Below are 24,232 nucleotides of genomic sequence, written 5' to 3' on the forward strand. Positions count from 1 at the left end.
ATTTGTTGTACATACACATAGACAATAGATGAGGTACACACACTCAGAGACAAATCCAGCCAATAGGTTTTGTATAGAAAAATATCTTTTCTTAGTTTATTTTAAGAACCACAGGTTCAAATTTAACATGTAATATCTTGTTTGAAAGGTATTGCAGGTAAGTACATTAGGAACTTTGAATCATTTCAATTGCATGTATACTTTTCAAGTTATTCACAAATAGCTATTTTAAAAGTGGACACAGTGCAATTTTCACAGTTCCTGGGGGAGGTAAGTTTTTGTTAGTTTTACCAGGTAAGTAAGACACTTACAGGGTTCAGTTCTTGGTCCAAGGTAGCCCACCGTTGGGGGTTCAGAGCAACCCCAAAGTTACCACACCAGCAGCTCAGGGCCGGTCAGGTGCAGAGTTCAAAGTGGTGCCCAAAACGCATAGGCTTCAATGGAGAGAAGGGGGTGCCCCGGTTCCAGTCTGCCAGCAGGTAAGTACCCGCGTCTTCGGAGGGCAGACCAGGGGGGTTTTGTAGGGCACCGGGGGGGACACAAGCCCACACAGAAATTTCACCCTCAGCGGCGCGGGGGCGGCCGGGTGCAGTGTTAGAACAAGCGTCGGGTTCGCAATGGAAGTCAATGAGAGATCAAGGGATCTCTTCAGCGCTGTAGGCAGGCAAGGGGGGGCTTCCTCGGGGAAACCTCCACTTGGGCAAGGGAGAGGGACTCCTGGGGGTCACTTCTGCAGTGAAAGTCCGGTCCTTCAGGTCCTGGGGGCTGCGGGTGCAGGGTCTTTTCCAGGCGTCGGGACTTAGGTTTCAGAGAGTCGCGGTCAGGGGAAGCCTCGGGATTCCCTCTGCAGGCGGCGCTGTGGGGGCTCAGGGGGGACAGGTTTTGGTACTCACAGTCGTAGAGTAGTCCGGGGGTCCTCCCTGAGGTGTTGGTTCTCCACCAGCCGAGTCGGGGTCGCCGGGTGCAGTGTTGCAAGTCTCACGCTTCTTGCGGGGAGATTGCAGGGTTCTTTAAAGCTGCTCCTTTGGATAAAGTTGCAGTCTTTTTGGAGCAGGTCCGCTGTCCTCGGGAGTTTGTCGTCGTCGAAGCAGGGCAGTCCTCAGAGGATTCAGAGGTCGCTGGTCCCTTTGGAAGGCGTCGCTGGAACAGAGTTCTTTGGAAGGCAGGAGACAGGCCGGTGAGTTTCTGGAGCCAAGGCAGTTGTTGTCTTCTGGTCTTCCTCTGCAGGGGTTTTCAGCTAGGCAGTCCTTCTTCTTGTTGTTGCAGGAATCTAATTTTCTAGGGTTCAGGGTAGCCCTTAAATACTAAATTTAAGGGCGTGTTTAGGTCTGGGGGGTTAGTAGCCAATGGCTACTAGCCCTGAGGGTGGGTACACCCTCTTTGTGCCTCCTCCCAAGGGGAGGGGGTCACAATCCTAACCCTATTGGGGGAATCCTCCATCTGCAAGATGGAGGATTTCTAAAAGTTAGTCACCTCAGCTCAGGACACCTTAGGGGCTGTCCTGACTGGCCAGTGACTCCTCCTTGTTGCTTTCTTTGTTCCCTCCAGCCTTGCCGCCAAAAGTGGGGGCCGTGGCCGGAGGGGGCGGGCAACTCTACTAAGCTGGAGTGCCCTGCTGGGCTGTGACAAAGGGGTGAGCCTTTGAGGCTCACCGCCAGGTGTTACAGCTCCTGCCTGGGGGAGGTGTTAGCATCTCCACCCAGTGCAGACTTTGTTACTGGCCTCAGAGTGACAAAGGCACTCTCCCCATGGGGCCAGCAACATGTCTCTAGTGTGGCAGGCTGCTGGAACTAGTCAGCCTACACAGACAGTCGGTTAAGTTTCAGGGGGCACCTCTAAGGTGCCCTCTGGGGTGTATTTTGCAATAAAATGTACGCTGGCATCAGTGTGCATTTATTGTGCTGAGAAGTTTGATACCAAACTTCCCAGTTTTCAGTGTAGCCATTATGGTGCTGTGGAGTTCGTGTTTGACAAACTCCCAGACCATATACTCTTATGGCTACCCTGCACTTACAATGTCTAAGGTTTTGTTTAGACACTGTAGGGGTACAGTGCTCATGCACTGGTACCCTCACCTATGGTATAGTGCACCCTGCCTTAGGGCTGTAAGGCCTGCTAGAGGGGTGGCTGACCTATACTTGCATAGGCAGTGAGAGGCTGGCATGGCACCCTGAGGGGAGTGCCATGTCGACTTACTCGTTTTGTTCTCACTAGCACACTGCTTGCCAGCTTGTGTGTGTCTGTGCTGAGTGAGAGGTCTCCAGGGTGGCATAAGACATGCTGCAGCCCTTAGAGACCTTCCTTGGCATCAGGGCCCTTGGTACTAGAAGTACCAGTTACAAGGGACTTATCTGGATGCCAGGGTCTGCCAATTGTGGATACAAAAGTACAGGTTAGGGAAAGAACACTGGTGCTGGGGCCTGGTTAGCAGGCCTCAGCACACTTTCAATTGTAAACATAGCATCAGCAAAGGCAAAAAGTCAGGGGGCAACCATGCCAAGGAGGCATTTCCTTACAGCTACCTTGGACCAAAAACTGAGACCTGTAAGTGACTTACTTACCTGTTAAAAATAACAATACTTTACCTCCCCCAGGAACTGTGAAAATTGCAGTGTCCACTTTTAAAACAGCTATTTGTGTTTTATGTAAAAAGTATACATGCTAATGTAATGATTCAAAGTTCCTAAAGTACTTACCTGCAATACCTTTCAAATGAGATATTACATGTAGAATTTGAACCTGTGGTTCTTAAAATAAACTAAGAAAATATATTTTTCTATAACAAAACCTATTGGCTGGATTTGTCTCTGAGTGTGTGTTCCTCATTTATTGCCTGTGTGTATGTACAACAAATGCTTAACACTACTCCTTTGATAAGCCTACTGCTCGACCACACTACCACAAAATAGAGCATTAGTATTATCTCTTTTTGCCACTATCTTACATCTAAGGGGAACCCTTGGACTCTGTGCATGCTATTCCTTACTTTGAAATAGCACATACAGAGCCAACTTCCTACAGTCCTACATATCCGTTTCACATAACATTCCTTGTCCACATTCATGATCAACAGCATTACATTAGTACACTATGACAGCTCCACCATTTACCCCATACTCTATTATGCTTCTGTGGGCGACCTCAGGTAGCATAAATAAGCTTTTATTGATGGGCACACCAATCTACCCTCGTTCTCCATCCCGCCATCGATGGAAGTTTAGGTTGCTACCACATATGGGGTGTGTCTCTTTTAGCTACGAGGCAAGCCACTCCTATAATGATTTTCTACGTGCAATTGCCACCCAGTTCCTCCAGTAGTCCCAGTATTGCTGTTCTGGGGCTCGGAGTCCTAGAGCGTCCCAAAACCTCTGATATCACTTTACCGACCCCCCCTCCTAGAAAGGCACTATCTGAGGACAGCTGCAGATCATATGAAAGAAGCCTCCCTCTGAAACGTTGCGCCTAGCATAGGTTGGATGTGACATGGGGGGCATTCTCAATAGTCGTGCAAGAGTTATGTAAGTTGCGTGAAAACAGTTGAATTGTATCATGTGTAGTCTTGCCAAAAAGGCCAGTTCACTGGGGGCCAGGGATGCCTCCACCATTCATCGTCATCCAGCTCCCCAACCCTCTTTGTCCATTTCTGTCTCAGATGGCCCAAGCCATCTGGGGCATTCGTAAGCAATGACCTGTAAATTTGGGATACTCCTTTTTCCCCCAACTTTCTTGTTAGCATCTTAGCTTCCAGCGCTTTATATTCAGGAAGGTGAGTTTCTGGGGGAACATGAGCTCCTGGGGCATGTCGCATCTGTACATAGCGAAAAAATTGTGTCTTGGCTAGTCCATATTGTTCTTTCAGGTCTTGAAAAGCCATAAGGCTTCCCTCTCTAAATGTGTCCCCCCAATTAGGTAATCCCTATCAGATCCCAGCATTAGCAGCCTTTAAGTGCTGTAAGCTGGTGCACCCACGTCCCGTGTGTGCTGCTTTACTCTTCAGAATATCAAAACTATGCACTTCAGGATATTTTAAGGCACAATGTAAAGCAATCACTCTCAAACACCTTCGTAAGTAGAATAATCAAGTTTATTTAAGGGGCAAGTTCTCAGCTAGCAAAACTAAACCACACTAATATATATATATATACATCAGGAGAATAACATGAGAATAATGATAAAGATATAAGCACTCTGTGAATAATTGCAAGAGTAAGTGCATATAATACGAGCACACACAATATACCTCAATGCTCAATAGCATGAAAATGACTGTAAGAGTAAGTGCATATTACGCGCGCACACACAATATACTTCAATGCTCAATAGCATGAAAATGACTGCAAGAATAAGTACACATTACGCGCGCACACACAATACACTTAATAAATTGAAAAGCTTCACCGAAAAGAGCGTCTGCATCCCTCCGCCGTACACAAAGCTGGGGAACCCAAATCAGCTGACACAGGGAGCCTCTGTTCGGGACAATCAGTCCTCCTGGCGTTGCGTCCAACCCAGGAGAGAGTTCCTAAACCAGCCCATCCAGGCCCCCAACTTTTATAGTATTTACTAACGCCCAGGAGTCTTTTCTAGAAAAAGACCCCCTCCTTTACAAATGGTGCAATCGGCGGTACCTTGTTCACCCTTCGAGACGTCTCCTCAGAACGGGCCAAGTTCCCAGGAGAGGACTCCAAGGTGAAGCTTGCATTCCTCCTTGTGTACAGGCGCATCCCCTGTTGTTCTAACTGATAGCTCGTGGAATGTAAATAGCGCCCTTCGTACCAGGCAGATGGAGCGAAGTTGAGCAGAAAAACACCCCACCCTTCAGCTTGCCGAAGCTTGTGGAAAAACACAGAACAGTGCCTTACGCACCGAACCAGACTCGACAAAATGGAGTCGTGAACCAAAATGGAAGCGAAGGCCAATGAAAGCAGAGGCCAATGGTCCACACTCTGCACCACTGTTTACCTTGCACGTAGTGCTGCCGCATGCACGTAGTGTATGTAGCAATACATCTCCACCCTTGGACCATTTGGCCAACTTACAACTAAGTATATCCTATAAGCTGAAATGGCAATGCTCTTGGGCGAAACTGAGATAGAAGATTAGGCACACACTGAATACAACAACATAATGAAATTAAAATAACTGTTATGATAATGATTACACCAAAGATATAACGTAGTTGGCCTAAATTAGGCAGCCATCCAAAAGCCCAATCCCACCACCCCTTGTCAACATCCTGCTGCACCCCCTTCACCAACTTATGCAGGGCCTCTATGTGGGAGTTGATTGATATGGAGTGGTCGGATAAATTGAAGCAACATAATCCTTCAAAATCACTGCAGCCATGGTTGTGTTTAAGCAGTAAATAATCAATAGCAGCGCGATTCTGCAAAGCAGCTCTTCTAATTCCCTGTACATCTAATAACAGCTCAGCTAAGGCAGCTGATGTATAGTTAATATTCTTGACTACTAAACATGCAAGTTTATTAATAACTCTGGTATTATATACTGCAAGTCCTGGCACCCCTACGATAGAACTAGCTAAACTAACATATTCTGTTTTGGACAGCAATGAAATTTCAGAATCACAGTCCGTAGGTAATTGAATAGTGTCTCTGGTATAGCGAGGGTGTAGAGCAGTATCCATAGGAAACATGAGAAAGCCTAAGCGTGACCAGGCACAAGGCCCTCCGGTTAGATTGGCTGGAATATAAGTAAAAGAAAGATTACCACAAGAAAAGAGCCAACCTTTAGGCAACTTAACATTTTGAATGTGGCTGGCAGCAGGCACCACATGTTGGCAAAACATTGAATTATTTACATTCAAACAGGTTAGGTCAGTCCGTGAATGGCACAACGTCCGTTGTGCAGCAGTTAAGTTTTTGTCTCTTTTCTCCAATTTGAGCTGAGCACATTTACCTATTTTCATAGGATCACAGGTCAATGAATAGTACACATCCCCACTTGAGATGTTAAACGTGAGTATAGATGTCATGTTCCTCCACAACCGCCTGCCCACCTCCGGGCAATGACGGCAGTACTCATAGAGTGACAGATGGGAGCGAACGTCACTCACATCCACCATTCCATCCTGGTTTGTATTGTTAAAGATGTGTAATAATACAGCAGCAGGAGTGGGCACTGCCACTAGACAAGTGGTAATCAAATCTTGAACGCTTTGCATGTTACTCATACAGAAGTGAGATATATTCAGCACTTCCTGCGCTAGATGAATCCAAACATTGTTCGGTTGATGCAGCAGCGTTGGCATCTGCGGCTGACGGTTGAATTTTTGGGCTATGAGCCCCTCCCGCTCCTCGGTGGAGTCTCCCGAACGGGCTCCATACACCACACTCATGGCACAGGCACTCCACAGGATGATCTGAAAAGAACAAAGGACAAAACACGTATTATCATTCTCGCAGATAGCATTTGTCAGCGGGAACATGTTCCCATTTGTCTTGACCAGGTCGCATAACTACCAGGACATTGTCTGGTCCAGTGGCAATGACATCAGCGGGTTGAGGAGGGTTATTTGGGGATTCAATCCACACTTTGGCCCCTGGGTTCTTGTCAGTAGATCCGAACCCTCCTTTGCCTCTCACAGTGAGAAGAGCTGGGGCGCTCCCCTTCTTAACAACACCTCCATAAACCGGCATGATGACAATTTGGGCAACGCGATCACCAGGTTGCACCACTAGGTCTGTGTCACCACTGTTCAAGAGAATGACTTTCAACTCGCCTTGGTAGTCTGCATCTATCACGCCTCCTAAAACTTGGATGCCCCTCAAGGCAAGCCCAGATCGAGGGGCGATCAGACCGTAATGCTCAGGGGGAATCTGAATTCCCACCCCAGTTTCAATCAGAGTGATGTCTCTAGGTTTCAATCGATGCATGTGTAAAGCATGTAAGTCAAGTCCTGCAGATTCTGGTGTAGCTCGATATGGGGCCAAAGCTCCTGGAGCTGTTTCCCAATACACAATGGTATTGCTCGTTGTAAACGGATTAATCTGTAAAGCAGGTGTGAGCATTCTCATGAGAGGTGTCTCAGCATTTGTAAGGGGTCGGTTGTTCAAAATTTGCAAAGCATCATACAAATTATCCCTCCACCCCTTCAGTGTCCCATCATTCAGTTTACGCAATTGTTCTTTCAGCAACCCATTCATTCTCTCAATCAGTCCCGCTGCTTGTGGGTAGTAAGGTATGTGAAAAATCCACTCAATATTGCGTTGTGCACAATAGTCCTGCACTAGTCTGCCCTTGAAGTGGCTGGCGTTATCACTTTGAATCTGGAGTGGCACTCCATAGTACAGAATCAACAGATCTAGTGTTTTCAGGGTGCTCTGCTGAGTTGCGCGCTTGCAGGGAAAGGCTATGAGATAACCAGAGTAAGTGTCTACCACGGTGCAGGCATACTGACACCCTCTGCTCACTGGCATTGGTCCAATGTAATCAATCTGCCAAATCTGTCCTGGCAATTTACCTCTACCTAGCTGGCCTCTCACCACCTGTGGGACCGGTCTGTGCTGTGCATGCTGACAAATGGGACATTCAATGATCGCTGTTTTAATCAAATCTAGGGGAAGATGCATCCCTCTAATCTCAGCCCACCTGTGAGTAGCCTTTTCTCCAAGATGTCCGCATTTCTGGTGTGCCCATTTAGCCATTCCCACCAAATCAGAACTCTGCGCCTCCACTTCAGCCTCTTGAATCTTGGCTCGATCGTCTGCAAGACAATTGAACCATCGGTCTAATGAATCAGTTGGACAGTGAGCGTCCACATGATAGACAGTCACGGTGCTTTGAGATAACATTTCCCAGATCTCCTGCCATAACTCCTTCCCCCATACCTCTTTGTTATGGATTTTGTACTGATGTGCATGCCACGTGGGAAGCCAAGTAGCTAACCCATTGGCGGTAGACCAGGAATCTGTATAAATGTGACATTTTCCGGGTAGCTCCTGTTTTAAAGCCTGATACACGGCATAAAGCTCTGCATACTGGCTACTTTTTCCCTGTCCTGTAGTTGTCAAAAGCTTCTTGGTAACAGGATTATAGGACACTGCCTTCCAGTGCCTTTTCGCTCCAACATATTTTGCTGAACCATCTGTGAACCACACATGTTTTTTGTCATCTGCAGACAAGTCTGCGAACGGCTGGCCCCACCCTACTGGGGATTCACACACTGAAGGTACATCATGCAACATTTCGGAATTCTCCACTGGAGCCTGCGCTACCTGCTCATGCAAAACGGCGGTCCCTTTTGGACCCGCTCGTGCCCTGTCCTGGACATACCATTTCCATTTTATAATGCTGGCTTCTTGCGCATGTCCAATTCTATGAGTTTTTGGGGAACTCATCACCCACTGCATGATGGGAATTTCAGGCCTTAAAATCACATTGTGTCCCAGTGTAATTTGCTCAGTATCAACCAGGGCCCAATAGCAGGCCAGCAGCTGCTTCTCAAAGGGAGTATACCGCTCTCCTGCCTCAGGTAACTTCTTTGTCCAAAATCCCAGGGGCACCCTCTTTCTTCCTTGTTTTTGCCATAAACTCCAATTGGCATACTGCCCCTGGACTGTCACATTCAATTCAATGTCTCCCTCTCGAATCGGCCACAAATCCAAAGCATGCTGAATGGCGTCTTTCGCCAATTCAAACGCGCGCTGCTCCTGCTCTCCCCATTCAAACGCATTTTTCTTTCGTGTAACTTTGTACAATGGGGCCAAAATCTGAGACAAATGGGGTATATGTTGTCTCAAATACCCGAATAGTCCTATAAAACTCTGGGCTTCCTTCCGATTTCGCGGTACTGCGAATTCCTTAATCTTTTGTTTCACTTTTGGCAACACTTCTCTGTGTCCCTGATTCCACTGAATGCCCAAAAATTTCACGCTCTGAGACGGTCCCTGCACTTTCTCGGGGTTAATCTCCCACCCTTGATTCTGCAAATGTTCCACCACCCTGTCTAGCTGAATTTGCACCTGTTCTTGCGTCTCTCCCTGCATCATCACGTCATCTATATAGTGGGAAATTTGCACTCCAGGAACCACGGGTACTTCATCCAAATGCTCTGCCACCAGCCGGTGGCAGATAGTGGGGCTATGTAAATACCCCATGGGTAATCTACAGAAGGTGTACTGACGCCCCGCCCATTGGAATGCCAGCTGAGGCTGGCTCTCAGTAGCTATTGGTATTGTAAAGAAGGCATTGGCAATGTCAATGGTTGCATACCAAGTCCCACTGTGTTTCTGTATGTTCTCAATCAAGGTAATGGTGTCTGGGACCGCTGCAGTCAGAGGAGGTGTATGTTTATTCAATTGGCGATAATCAATGCAAATCCTCCAACTGTTATCACTTTTACGAACAGGCCAGAGGGCATTATTCCACGCAGTGGTGATGGGAACTATTACCCCGGCCTCTAGTAAATCATGTATAGTCTGGTTAATCTCCTCATGTCCTCCCGGTATTCTGTACTGTTTCATTTGAATCACTTTAGTAGCTTGGGGAAGTGTTACCGGAGGAATCTTCAACAGCCCCACCCTTGCGGCGGCTATTGATATAAATCTTTTGGAACCAAATTGATAACATCCATCTTCCAAATGTAGGGTCATCCCTTTCAAAATGTCAATTCCAATAATGTATTCGGGAATGGGCACAATCAGGACAGTGTATTCTCTCTTTGGAAGTGCCCCTATTTTCATGGGAACCATTATCTGCACTGCCGGGGTTTCTTTTCCGCCCAATCCCGTAATGGTAAAGTACTGTCCCCTGAATTTTCTTGGATTGCCATGAATCAAAGTGGCCTCCGCTCCGGTGTCAACGAGGGCTCGAACTTTTTGAACATTTCCACGTTTCCAATAAATTTCTACTTTGACATGAGGTCTGTTATCTTTGCGAGCCCATCCCTGCACCGGAGTTTGGCCTGTTTCCTAATCTATTTTCACTCTGCGCACATCAGAGTCTGCCCAAGTCAAATCTGGATACAGTTTGCGGTAATTCTCAGGGAACTCCTCCTCCCTGTCTCTGCTTCGCAACCTCTCTGAGCTTACCAGCTCCCTCTCCCACTCTCTTCCTCGAGTTTTCCCAGAACCTGTCAGTTCTCGGTCTCTCTCCCTGCTCCGGGTTCCCTCTGCGCTTCGGTGCTCCTCCTCCCAATTTCCGTCCTCTGGGGATCTCTCTCTACTGTGGGGTTTTCTCCCTCTCTCTCCCTTTTCACCCTCACGCTCCTCCCCTCCTGCCTTTCTCTGGTTCACCACTTTGTTATCCTTCTTGTTCCCTTTCCTACTCCCCTCCTTTTTATCCAAACCGCGTTTGCGGTACATTTCCCACATGTCCTTGGTGCTTATCCCATCAATTTCATTCCTGGTCACCCCATCTCGCATCAAGGCCTGAAACATGTCTCGCCTTGTCACCCTGTTGTTATCAGTACGATTCTCAGACCGTGAATTCCTCTCTGGCTTAGCCCATTCTCCTAAATCACTTAACTCACGCACCGCTTCTACCACCTGAGACAATGGGTTACCTGTCTGATTAATTAACAAAGTCATGATGACATGCTTATATGCAGGAGGAGCGGCCCTAATCAGCCGGTTTCGCACAGACACACTTAAAATTCCATTCATTAAATCATGGGCATTACCCATAAAGATAGCTGTTTTCATCCCTTCTTCCTTCAATCTCTGTACTGCATCTCTCAAAGTATACCAAGGTTTATCATTAGGCGGCCAGTCTGACTCTGTCGGATACTTCTGAGCACACCCCTGCGCCGCTAGCTCTAACAAATTGGTCATGGGACCATTCCCTGGATAGGTTCTAAACTCATTTTGAATAACCGGGTCTGTACTTAACATACAAAGCCTCGGGGCGTCGCCGTGATCCAATTGGACCCCCTGGCCCCCCATATCGTGCACCCGCACCAACCACGTAAGCAATGTTTCCCCAGACCTCTGTCGAAATCTGTCTATCACATCACTTAGTTCTTGCTGTGTATAATCCTCCAGGGCATCCAACATCACCCCTCCAGGATTAGCTGGGCTATGCTGTAACTTTCGCCGATATATGGGCTGCGCACGGACAACATTCCTGCGCTCTGTCTTCTCCTGTCTAACATCTTGGCAGTCATCGCCCCCGGACCCATCTGAAAAATCAGATGTATCCCAGATGTTTCCATCCCAAAATTCAGGGTCAAAGGCTAATCCTGCCTGAGAGATAGCTAAATGCACCTTCTTTTTATTAACTTTCCCTCTTCGTTTCTTGTGTTTATATTTAGCTACGCTAACAGCCGTTCTCTCTGCAACCAGTTGGTACATTTCCAACTTATCACTTAATAATTTATTTTGACAAGCTAGCATGGTAGAGGAATTTCGGGCTTCCACTAACTCCTTCTCCAGCTGCTCGTGATCTTTTTGTAACTGTAAACATTTTTCATACAACTTTCGGTACGCAGAAAGCAAGATCCAGCCTCGCCTCCCCAACACACAAACCTCCCTTCCCTTGTCAATCGACACTTTCCGTAAACAAATGAGAAGATCTTCAGGTTCCACATTTAACATACACGCATTCCAATTTTCACACAAACCAGCACAACATGACCATTCCTGAGCTAAAAGTTTATACGGGGCAGTTTCCCATCCCGGTATTTCTATGTCTGGATTTGCTACCTGAGAACCTGCTTTTGAGCTCGCTTTGATCTTATTAAGCATTTTCCCCTTTTTTTTTTTTCGAATCCTGCCGACTACGCCAATTTGTGCTGCTTTACTCTTCAGAATATCAAAACTATGCACTTCAGGATATTTTAAGGCACAATGTAAAGCAATCACTCTCAAACACCTTCGTAAGTAGAATAATCAAGTTTATTTAAGGGGCAAGTTCTCAGCTAGCAAAACTAAACCACACTAATATATATATATATATACATCAGGAGAATAACATGAGAATAATGATAAAGATATAAGCACTCTGTGAATAATTGCAAGAGTAAGTGCATATAATACGAGCACACACAATATACCTCAATGCTCAATAGCATGAAAATGACTGTAAGAGTAAGTGCATATTACGCGCGCACACACAATATACTTCAATGCTCAATAGCATGAAAATGACTGCAAGAATAAGTACACATTACGCGCGCACACACAATACACTTAATAAATTGAAAAGCTTCACCGAAAAGAGCGTCTGCATCCCTCCGCCGTACACAAAGCTGGGGAACCCAAATCAGCTGACACAGGGAGCCTCTGTTCGGGACAATCAGTCCTCCTGGCGTTGCGTCCAACCCAGGAGAGAGTTCCTAAACCAGCCCATCCAGGCCCCCAACTTTTATAGTATTTACTAACGCCCAGGAGTCTTTTCTAGAAAAAGACCCCCTCCTTTACAAATGGTGCAATCGGCGGTACCTTGTTCACCCTTCGAGACGTCTCCTCAGAACGGGCCAAGTTCCCAGGAGAGGACTCCAAGGTGAAGCTTGCATTCCTCCTTGTGTACAGGCGCATCCCCCTGTTGTTCTAACTGATAGCTCGTGGAATGTAAATAGCGCCCTTCGTACCAGGCAGATGGAGCGAAGTTGAGCAGAAAAACACCCCACCCTTCAGCTTGCCGAAGCTTGTGGAAAAACACAGAACAGTGCCTTACGCACCGAACCAGACTCGACAAAATGGAGTCGTGAACCAAAATGGAAGCGAAGGCCAATGAAAGCAGAGGCCAATGGTCCACACTCTGCACCACTGTTTACCTTGCACGTAGTGCTGCCGCATGCACGTAGTGTATGTAGCAATACACCGTGCCACAGGAGAGTCATTTGATTTAAAACCCAGGACCCATTTTATTAAGTGCAATGCTGCCCCCCAACAACTCACTTCGACCCGAGTACATGAGGGCATCTCTTTGGAAATTTTAGCCCCATACAGCAGACCCAGAAGACCATTAAGACCCATTGAATAGTTTTCAAGTCGGTAAGCGGGGTCGTCTCAGGCCCCTGCAAACCAATCACTGACAGGCACCAGCTGTGCGGCTAGATAGTAACTGTATAAGTCTGGAATTCCCAATCCCTCTTAAAAGGAGACTTCTCCGCTGTATTGAATGCTACTTTGTCGCCGCCCCCATCCCATATGAAATTCATGATTTTAGATGTTAGTGATCAGAACCACTGCTGTGGTGTATGATTTGGGAAGTTCATCAAAACATAAAGGTAGCGGGAAGCCACATCATTTTAAGAAGAGCTGTGCGCCCTATTGGTTTTAAGAGCAGACTCCTCTAACGCTGTAGGTCCTGATCCAAGCCCGAAGTCAAGCCTCAGAAATTTAGTACCCATGCCAACTCGTGGAGATGTGAACTCCTAGATATTTGAAGGCATTTCTCCGCACCATGAGTTTGGGGCACCAACATCGCCCCTCTGCTTTGCCCTTCACTTCCACCAGGGTTGACTTGCTGGCATTGACAAGAAGCCCAGAGATCTCCCCGTACAGGTCTAATAGCTCCAAGCAGCTAGGGCCCGAGGAGGGTGGGTCACCCAAAAACACCAGGACATCGTCTGCAAATAGTGCCACCATGTCCTCCAGTCTGTCCCCCCATCTCCAGTCCCACATTTGAGGGTCACTACGCAACAAGCATGCCAGGGGCATTATAGCTAGGGCGAAGAGCAACGAGGATAAGGGACATCCCTGGCGTGTTCCCCGCTGAATCGGAAATGGTGGGGGGACAGAACTCCATTCACCCGGACCTGGGCTGTTGGTTTTTGGTATAAGATGTGGATCATGTGGCGAAATCTCTTTCTCAACCCCATACGCAATAGGACCACCTCCATATATTCCCATGAGATTGTGTCGGATGCTTTACAGAAATCAATGAGAAGCAGGGACAGTTTAGCACCTGGCTGCGGGCCTCCGGAGAGAGCCGCTGGGACTTGACAGATGCAGTGCTTCATGCTTCTATCTGGCGTGAAGCCACATTCATCTGGGTGGATGAGGTGAGACATTATGCGGGTGAGACGTGTCGCCAGTATTTTGGCATATATCTTTATATCGGCGTTGATGAGAGAGATTGGCCAATATGAATCACATTGGTCACTGGACATCCCATCCTTAGGAAGGACCACAATCCCCTTTAGCAATGCCTCCTCATAGGCATTTAGAAGTTGAGGCACCAGAAGTGAGTGGAACATTTTATAGTACTCTATAGGGTAGCCATCTGGCCTCGCAGTCTCCCCTCCTCCCCCCCCCCCCCCCCCCTCAAGATCAGCTATAGCTCCTCTCCTTCCTCTCTCGTCAATGGTTGATCTAAGTCTCGGCAAGAGAGGGTGCGATATTCGGTACTGGGATATCCCAGACAATGGAATCTCCCTCTGTTAAATGTTGTGAGGGGGCTCCTAGCTTAAAGATCTTGATAGAAGGTCGCGAAGGTTTGAGCTATTGCAGACAACTCTACCTGAGGGTTCCCTTCCCAATCACATATGGTTGGCACCACTTTGGCTGCTCGTGTCGCCAACCAGTAGAGCAACTTGCCGGGTTTGTCCTCAGCTCCATAAAGTCTACTGGTGGAAGCCTGTCAGCATTGTTTTGCCTCGTCAAGAGCTCAGTCCATTCCCACACCAACTGACGTTGTATCTCCTGTGTGTCTGACTGTCGGGCTTGTCGCTCTAACTCAAGTATCTGATTCTCATGGTGTTTGCAGTTCTCCCACTGTTGGCTCTCTTGTCTTCGAATATATCCTTTGAATATCCCTCTCATTGTGGGCCTGCCTGCTGCTCAAAGCATTCACCTTAGAATCCTCTGAGCCCTCATTGCAGAAGAAGAAAGTCTTCAGTTCCCCCTCCAGAAACGGCGCACATTCAGGGGATTTCAGATGCCATGCACTGAATCTCCAAGTCGGTCACTGTCAGAGGCACCATGCCCCAATCCGCTAGAATCGCTGCGTGGTCTGATATGCCCCTAGGAAGTATTTGAACGGATCACAGACTCATCACGTCTGTTGCCGGTACCCATATGAGGTCTTTTCAGGCTTCAGTATGATGAGCTGCGTAATGGTGGGTGTCAGCACGTTCCTCAGCGTGCCAGACCCGCCACGCAACGCAGAGACCCATGGAGTCTACCCAGGTCTTTAAACACGCTGACCAGGTGTGTCGGCTGGGGCTGGGCCCCTCCGAGACATCCCAGAACGGGTCCGGAACTGTGTTGAAATCTCCTCCCACCAGGGAAAAATCCAGACGGCAGCAATGTCAGGAGAGACCCGAGTGCCTCGAGCTTGGGCTGCAATAGTTGTGGGGGAATTTACCAGGAAACCAGATTATATTGCTCAGCCTTGATTTGTCCCTCTACGCCTATATACCTGTCCTGGGGGTCCTCGTGAACCGTCGTTACTGTCGGCGGATGCAATTTATGCAGCAGTAGGGCTACCCCGTAGAGCCTTGTGTAAACTCTGTCATATCCAAAGCACCCTAGAAGGGAGCACTGTGTCCCTATTAAATGTGTGTCTTGTAGCAAGGCCACCCTTGGCAAATGCCTCTTTATGTACCGGAGGGCTGCAGTCCGTTTGACGCGATCCAACAACCTGTCAACGTTCCATGACATTACTGAGATCATAGGTACAGGGATTAGCATGTGCAGCCCTGGAGGCTTCCCAGTGGACAAGGGTCGTCCTCTGGGGACATTAGACTGCGAAAGCCTGACCCCTTGGAACAACATGGTGTATGCGTCTGTGCACCTGATCACGTATTAAGTGAGCATTATTGGTACACATGTTGATTTTTGAAACCTTTGTGAGAAATGTTCATGATTGTATATTTAGCACAACAAATGCATTTAATCAATGTATTTTTATTCTCTCCCTGCAGCACCACAGGCAGCACCAAGTGAAAAAAAAGTTCTTCCCAAGGCCCCTAGCAGCACCAACAATGCCGTTTGTCCTCAGTCTCCTGCTAGCAACACTGTTCGTCCACTTGTCGTTGGCGGCATCACCACCAGTCGCCCTCTGGCCCCTGCCAACAGCAAGTTTGTTTGCTCTTCAGGCCAAAGTAGTAGCTCTGCCTACTCTTCAGAAGCCAGTAGGAAACCCTTGCCCAAAGCTAATGAACATGATACAAGTGATGTAACCAGACATCGAGCGCCCTCACCGCAGCCCACACGGACAGCTGTGCCAGACGTACCAAGTACCTTACAGTTGCCACCTGAGGAAGAGGAAAGAGACGAGGATTACAGTCAGTGGCTAGAATTTGATGGTAAGTGGTGGAAGAAAAGGGAAATTAATTAATCTGATTGTGTGATAGATTGTGTCTCTGAAACCTCAACACTTGTTAAATGACATGTGCTTATTAGACTGACTTACAGACCATGCGTCACTGAAATGTAGCCATAATGTTTACACAGTGCAAAGCACATAGAAGCAGATTGTTCATGTTTGACCTGTAGCCATGTGTGGTTTGAAGGAAAATGCCCTGACAAAAGCAAATGAGAAACAGATTTTAATTCCATTCCCTTTCACCTGGAACTAGGGATGTGCAGTCCTTCAATTTACACTCATTACCTGTCTGCATCCCCACACCTCCTGAAAAAGGCTTGACCCCTGCTCCCTTCTCAATTACTGCTTGTGGGGTACTGGTGCAGAGAAGGGGGTATTATCAGACCCGGGTTCTGCTGCTTTTGAGATGTCAAATGTTAACCTTTAACTTACTTGTATCTAATGTGTATGTAAGGGACATTCCCTCTTAAGAAATATCCGAGAGGATTATTCTGGCACCGGTTCCTTTATATAATTTGAAACCGAAAGGTTCGATAAGTTTCAAACAAAAATTCAGTGTTAATTGGAAATCTGCTTTAAAAACCACGAAGAGCCAAAGCCTGAAAGAAGCACCTGAAACATGTTTACCTGTGCGACTGACTACAGATGTTAGTATTGGTGTTTGATCAGAGTCATATCTGGGAATATCTGTGTCATTGTAAAGCTTCCCATAATGGCATTCCTAACGTGGTGGCAGTTGCTATCCAGATGATAAAAAATGAAAGTCCTTCTTGCCATTTTTGCAATCGTGTTTCGTCCAGTATACAAGGTATTGACGGACTAAAACGTACACAGTCTCCAGGACCATCTGCGGCCCGTTTATTACAAGACGTTCAGTAACATTCTTACTGAATGAATTACTGATATAATCTCTCGTAGAAGTATTGATCAGTTAGGTTGTTTTACAGTGGAGTCCACCAAATTTTACTGTAAGACCTTTCATTAACGGACCTATTGGAGATGGTTTGTAACAAACATAGGATTGTCTTTCTACTTTAAATTGGATAGTGCCATGCTTGGTGATGCCTGTGTTCATGGTGTATTGTAGCAAAGCCTCCATATGTTTAATGCCAATATTGCACAGCCATTTTTCACCGTAATGATTGCAACTTTTGTGTATCGGTGCAGGGGGTAGAAGGAGTTAATCAGGATTACCTACCATAACTTCTTTTTTATACAGAGTCCTGCTAGCTGTTTTAGAACGGAATCCTGTCGGCCTTACAAGCAGAATTTGTTTTTGTTTGAAGCTTTTATTAAGGTAGATGGACAAATAGGTCCAAATCTGAACAGAGAATCTGCAGTATGTAAAAACATTTGTAATCCTATGCAATTGATTTCCTTTCTTATTTAGCGCTTTTTGTATCTCAAATACCGCTTCATTAGCCTCCTGTGTACAACCTCCTAATGAAAAATGCATCGCACGTAAATAGTTTTGTACTAAATTAGAAGTGATTTTTTATTTTTCGGTTTTCTTCCAAAAAAGAGGGTTCCTGCTTTTTTTTTTTTTTTTTTTTTTTTAACTCTTTGTAGGAAGTTGGCTCTGTATGTGCTATTTCAAAGTAAGGAATAGCATGCACAGAGTCCAAGGGTTCCCCTTAGAGGTAAAATAGTGGTAAAAAGAGATAATACTAATGCTCTATTTTGTGGTAGTGTGGTCGAGCAGTAGGCTTATCCAAGGAGTAGTGTTAAGCATTTGTTGTACATACACATAGACAATAAATGAGGTACACACACTCAGAGACAAATCCAGCCAATAGGTTTTGTTATAGAAAAATATATTTTCTTATTTTATTTTAAGAACCACAGGTTCAAATTTAACATGTAATATCTTGTTTGAAAGGTATTGCAGGTAAGTACATTAGGAACTTTGAATCATTTCAATTGCATGTATACTTTTCAAGTTATTGACAAATAGCTACTTTAAAAGTGGACACTTAGTGCAATTTTCACAGTTCCTGGGGGAGGTAAGTTTTTGTTAGTTTTACCAGGTAAGTAAGACACTTACAGGGTTCAGTTCTTGGTCCAAGGTAGCCCACCGTTGGGGGTTCAGAGCAACCCCAAAGTCACCACACCACAGCTCAGGGCCGGTCAGGTGCAGAGTTCAAAGTGGTGCCCAAAACGCATAGGCTAGAATGGAGAGAAGGGGGTGCCCCGGTTCCGGTCTGCTTGCAGGTAAGTACCCGCGTCTTCGGAGGGCAGACCAGGGGGGTTTTGTAGGGCACCGGGGGGGACACAAGCCCACACAGAAATTTCACCCTCAGCAGCGCGGGGGCGGCCGGGTGCAGTGTAGAAACAAGCGTCGGGTTTCCAATGTTAGTCTATGAGAGATCAAGGGATCTCTTCAGCGCTGCAGGCAGGCAAGGGGGGGCTTCCTCGGGGAAACCTCCACTTGGGCAAGGGAGAGGGACTCCTGGGGGTCACTTCTCCAGTGAAAGTCCGGTCCTTCAGGTCCTGGGGGCTGCGGGTGCAGGGTCTTTTCCAGGCGTCGGGACTTAGGTTTCAGAGAGTCGCGGTCAGGGGAAGCCTCGGGATTCCCTCTGCAGGCGGCGCTGTGGGGGCTCAGGGGGGACAGGTTTTGGTACTCACAGTCGTAGAGTAGTCCGGGGGTCCTCCCTGAGGTGTTGGTTCTCCACCAGCCGAGTCGGGGTCGCCGGGTGCAGTGTTGCAAGTCTCACGCTTCTTGCGGGGAGTTGCAGGGTTCTTTAAAGCTGCTTCTTGAGACAAAGTTGCAGTCTTTTTGGAGCAGGTCCGCTGTCCTCTGGAGTTTCTTGTCGTCGTCGAAGCAGGGCAGTCCTCAGAGGATTCAGAGGTCGCTGGTCCCTTTGGAAGGCGTCGCTGGAGCAGAGTTCCTTGGAAGGCAGGAGACAGGCCGGTGAGTTTCTGGAGCCAAGGCAGTTGTTGTCTTCTGGTCTTCCTCTGCAGGGGTTTTCAGCTGGGCAGTCCTTCTTGTTGTTGTTGCAGGAATCTAAATCTTTAGGTTCAGGGAAGCCCTTAAATACTAAATTTAAGGGCGTGTTTAGGTCTGGGGGGTTAGTAGCCAATGGCTACTAGCCCTGAGGGTGGGTACACCCTCTTTGTGCCTCCTCCCAAGGGGAGGGGGTCACATTCCTATCCCTATTGGGGGAATCCTCCTTCTACAAGATGGAGGATTTCTAAAAGTCAGAGTCACCTCAGCTCAGGACACCTTAGGGGCTGTCCTGACTGGCCAGTGACTCCTCCTTGTTTTTCTCATTATCTCTCCTGGACTTGCCGCCAAAAGTGGGGGCTGGGTCCAGGAGGCGGGCATCTCCACTAGCTGGAGTGCCCTGGGGCATTGTAACACGAAGCTTGAGCCTTTGAAGCTCACTGCTAGGTGTTACAGTTCCTGCAGGGGGGAGGTGTGAAGCACCTCCACCCAGAGCAGGCTTTGTTTCTGTCCTCAGACAGCACAAAGGCTCTCACCGCATGAGGTCAGACACTCGTCTCTCAGCAGCAGGCTGGCACAGACCAGTCAGTCCTGCACTGAACAATTGGGTAAAATACAGGGGGTATCTCTAAGATGCCCTCTGTGTGCATTTTTTAATAAATCCAACACTGGCATCAGTGTGGGTTTATTATTCTGAGAAGTTTGATACTAAACTTCCCAGTATTCCGTGTAGCCATTATGGAGCTGTGGAGTTCGTTTTTGACAGACTCCCAGCCCATATACTCTTATGGCTACCCTGTACTTACAATGTCTAAGGTTTTGCTTAGACACTGTAGGGGCATAGTGCTCATGCACATATGTCCTCACCTGTGGTATAGTGCACCCTGCCTTAGGGCTGTAAGGCCTACTAGAGGGGTGACTTACCTATGCCACAGGCAGTGGGAGGTTGGCATGGCACCCTGAGGGGAGTGCCATGTCGACTTAGTCATTTTCTCCCATCAGCACACACAAGCTGGCAAGCAGTGTGTCTGTGCTGAGTGAGGGGTCCCTAGGGTGGCATAAGACATGCTGCAGCCCTTAGAGATCTTCCCTGGCATCAGGGCCCTTGGTACCAGAGGTACCAGTTACAAGGGACTTACCTAGGTGCCAGGGTTGTGCCAATTGTGGAAACAATGGTACATTTTAGGTGAAAGAACACTGGTGCTGGGGCCTGGTTAGCAGGGTCCCAGCACACTTCTCAGTCAAGTCAGCATCAGTATCAGGCAAAAAGTGGGGGGTAACTGCAACAGGGAGCCATTTCTTTACACTCTTGGAATACCATGAATAGACAACAAGAGTATCTCCATATTGCACTTCAATCCCTTTGCCTAAGATTTGCAAAATGTACAGTAAATATTTTACACACTGTAAATTATGTTTTCAGACTCTTTACCCATTACATTTTGCTCACTCCTGGGCACTGTAATTCTTTTTAATGTAAGCATGATAGAGTACGTGTTTTGCTTGCCGAAAAGTTCAGCATTCAGCCCCCCTTCTTAGCAGATGTTGGCACGTGTCATTGGTCCCCTTTGCAGACGACTGCTGATCTGATGAGACACCATTCTTTTCTACGACCATCCTGTCTTCCTTGCCTTTTTGTCAGATGTTGTCCTTGGTCTTCACTTGAGCCTCGGCTTGTTTGAATGTCAATGGCGTACTTTCCTGCCATCAGTCAACTACCCTTGAGTAAGGGACCACCGTTCAGTTCTGCATTGAAAGAGGTGAAAGAGGGACTTGTTTTTTTTGCTACTCCCAGGGCCAAGGACTTTTTAAGTGGAGATCTAAAGTTCTTACCGTGACAGCTGTATCCCTGGGATTTTCAGTAATTTGTTACTGGCAATACGTTTGATTTCAATTTATTTCAAAAACTGCAACTTTTTGAGCTCTTAAAGTTTCTTAAAATAAAGCCTCAAACTGAATTATCCTAGGGTTGCTATAGTTCCTCTGGGCTCATTAATTTACTTTATTTTAATGAATCTGTATTTATTCTTCAGTCATGGTGGCTTGACTGTGTATACTTTACCTGTTCAGTGACCAATGAACATAAACTCCAGACCAGAAGGAGTTGCTGAAGGCAGTACCTAATTGTACAACGCTGTGCTGGGTTGAACCTTAGCAGGGGCTGCCATTCACTAATTACCTGCGCATTGCTTACCAGTGGAAACATTTTAACTTTCTCTTCATCAATATCCACATGGCACCCTACGTCCTCTGCGTTTGCTGAGCTGTTACTTGTCCTCAGATCTCTTGAGAGACAAAGTGCCAAGTGAGTTGCTTGTGTGTGACCCAATAGTTTCTGAAGCGACCCCCTCTTTCTCATCTTGCAAGCGATGGCCACCTTCTGCCTCGAATGCTCCTGTGCCGTGTGATTGAAAGGAGGGGACCCCACTTGAAAGTTGCTGCATGCCTGTCTGACTCTTTTGATATAGAATAGTATTTCATATGTTTTAACCTTGATCTGGTGACATGCTTGTGCGTTGTATACACCACGCAAGACCCCCAAAAGATGTAATCTTTTTACATGCTACCCTTATTTCCAGGTACACATCATTTGAAGTGTAGGAAGGCATTTTGCTAGACCGTTTATCATTGAGTGAGTGGTCCCTGATTCTTGGTAGCTATCTCTTTTGTAACAGATATAATATTCACAAGGTCGCTAATAAACAATTGGCATACCCTCTCTTATTCAATAGGGGATCCAGGCACACTTGTTACTCAGCCGTTTTTAGATGGCAGTGTTGATAATTGTTGTGATTTTTTTTTTTTTTTTTGCCTTCCCATCCTTCTGCTCTAGAGGTATACCATTGCTCAATTTAATGTCTACCTCACTCTTCAGGCTTGTGGTACACTTCCAGTGCTTTGATATCCTGAGTTCTGCAGTTGTGACCCAGGTTTTAGCCTGTCTCCGTCATCTTGCACTGGATGTATTTGCGTGCTCTCAGTTCAGTGTTTCCCAGATAGGTGGGCTTCCTTTATAGTGCTTCTTCATTGCAAAAGGGTGGCTTCCTCCAGTGAACCATTTTCGTGTTACTCGTGCTGATGTTCTTCTGAGGCTCATGTTTAATGGGTGGCAAATCTCCTGGGCTGCCCCTATTTCTAGTCTCCTATGTTGTGAGGGACGGTAACGCTAATGGAAGAGAAGTTTTAGCTCAGATGTGGTTCCTGGCTACTCAAAAGTCCAATTTTCTTGAATCTGCGTTACTACGCGGTCTGGAGGATCTAATGTATGCACCATTTTTAGTAAAATCATGCAGCTCCTGGAGCATTAATTTTCTTCTTTGCATATTGTCAAAGATTGTGTACCTTCTCAGCGGCCAAGGGGTTGACAGCCCTTCTAGTCCCTGCAGCTCCAGACATACCAACCTCTGCAGAACCAAGCTTGCTATTCCTTCCTACACTACCTTTGTGGTGATCGTTCTGAGTCTGTTTATTGAGCTTCTGATCCTGTAGTGAAACTCACGAACAGTGTCAATGCACTGGATGCCCATGGTGTATCTTTCTAAGTCAGCTTGGCTTCCACCAGCCAAAATGAAATTGAAGGCTACTGCCTTCTTTGTTGAGATTTTGCCTTAATCTATTAACTTTTTGCTCTTAATTTATCTTTATTCTGACTGCATGAGGCTTAGAATGGTGCAGACGATCCAATTGTTCCACTCCGCAGATGTTTCTTGGACTGCTGAACTCATTGGAATCTTCCTCACTTTGTTTCTCGGTTGCTCCATGCTTCTGTCTCTCGGCTTAAACTCTGGGAATCAGCTATATAATACCACGAGCACCAAACACAAGATTGCAAACAAAACTAACTGAGGTTGAGTATGTTGCGTTATATGCTACTTTTAGAGAGCAACTACTATTGCTCTGGCATCTTGGCACTCTAACAGTCTGGAGCAATTACAGCTGTATCTATATCTTTGAAGTGTTCAGTGAGGTGCTAACAAGTGGTCTGGTTGTGATGCTTGGAGCCGCACAATGTTGGTGTGTTGCTTTGAGAGGAGAGGTTAAGTGGGTGTGATGGATCTCATTCACCAGTAGGAGAGGGAAGGGGCTGCAATGCTGTGTAGTGCTAAGGTGAGGCTGAGGCCCAAGGGTTCAATGCAAGCCAGAGATTTGTGAAGGCGCATCTGGACCTGGGCTACAAGAAAGGACAGCAAGCAGCTTGACACCAGAGATTAAACGAGCATTGACAAAGCCAATAGGTTTCGCCTTTGTCTTTTTTTCCTATCTAACTGGGTTAAAAATATTTGAAAAAATTGTAAAACAATCATTCAAATAACATTTTTCTAATATTTGTAAACCAGTTAGAAAACAAGACAGGCGAAATCTGGAATGCGGACTAAAAGAAAGAAGACAGAAGAATGCATGCGGTAAAGAAGGCAGAAGAAAATGGACAGCAAAGACAGATGTTTGCATGCAGGAATAAAGGAAGGAGACAGTGAAAAATGAAGATAGAAGATGGTAGTGAAGATGGCTTGCGGTAAAGAAGACAGAAGACGTTATGCAGAACGAAAAAAGGCAGATGGCAACAAAGAAAGAAGACAGAGAAGTTGGCTTTAAAAAAAGATGTCAGCGAAGTAAAAAGACGGCAAGCAGGAAGAAAATAGAAGACCACAATGAAGAAAGAAGACAGATAATAAAGCATCGAAGCAAGCTAGATGACATGCAGGAAGAAAAAAAGAAGTACCTTCAGCGTCGTAGCCAGAGGAAGGACACTAGCTAGTGTCCAATGGGAAGTGACCTGAAGGAGTACTTGGTTCACAGACAACTCAACAGCAGGATTGGCAAAGAAGATGAAGACGGCGGCAGGACGTGACGTGAAGATGATGGGCTGGCCAGCCAAAGCGCGTAAATCAGAGCGACGACGGAGTAAGCCAATGGTAAGTTCAGGTAAATACTGAGCTGGTTCTAATCCCCTTTGTTATTTTGTTTATAACAAAAGATTTTGCAAGCATGCGTGCAAGTGCGCCTGCAGGCAGAACCTAAAAAGGCTAAAATATTTACAAAACTGTACAGGTA

At 46.6% G+C, this 24,232-nt stretch overlaps 1 protein-coding gene across 1 annotated transcript in view; it reads left to right on the forward strand.

Annotated features, from left to right (window-relative positions):
• The window catches only part of SUGP1 (SURP and G-patch domain containing 1), a 303,889-nt gene that overhangs the window by 119,545 nt on the left and 160,112 nt on the right, over positions 1-24,232 (forward strand). Inside the window, exon 4 of the mRNA XM_069216188.1 lies at positions 15,833-16,216. Within this exon, the coding sequence (XP_069072289.1) occupies positions 15,833-16,216 (384 nt within the window). The remainder of the gene's footprint in view (positions 1-15,832; positions 16,217-24,232) is intronic.

The sequence above is a fragment of the Pleurodeles waltl genome, chromosome 12 (assembly GCF_031143425.1).
Source record: "Pleurodeles waltl isolate 20211129_DDA chromosome 12, aPleWal1.hap1.20221129, whole genome shotgun sequence".
NCBI lineage: Eukaryota > Metazoa > Chordata > Amphibia > Caudata > Salamandridae > Pleurodeles > Pleurodeles waltl.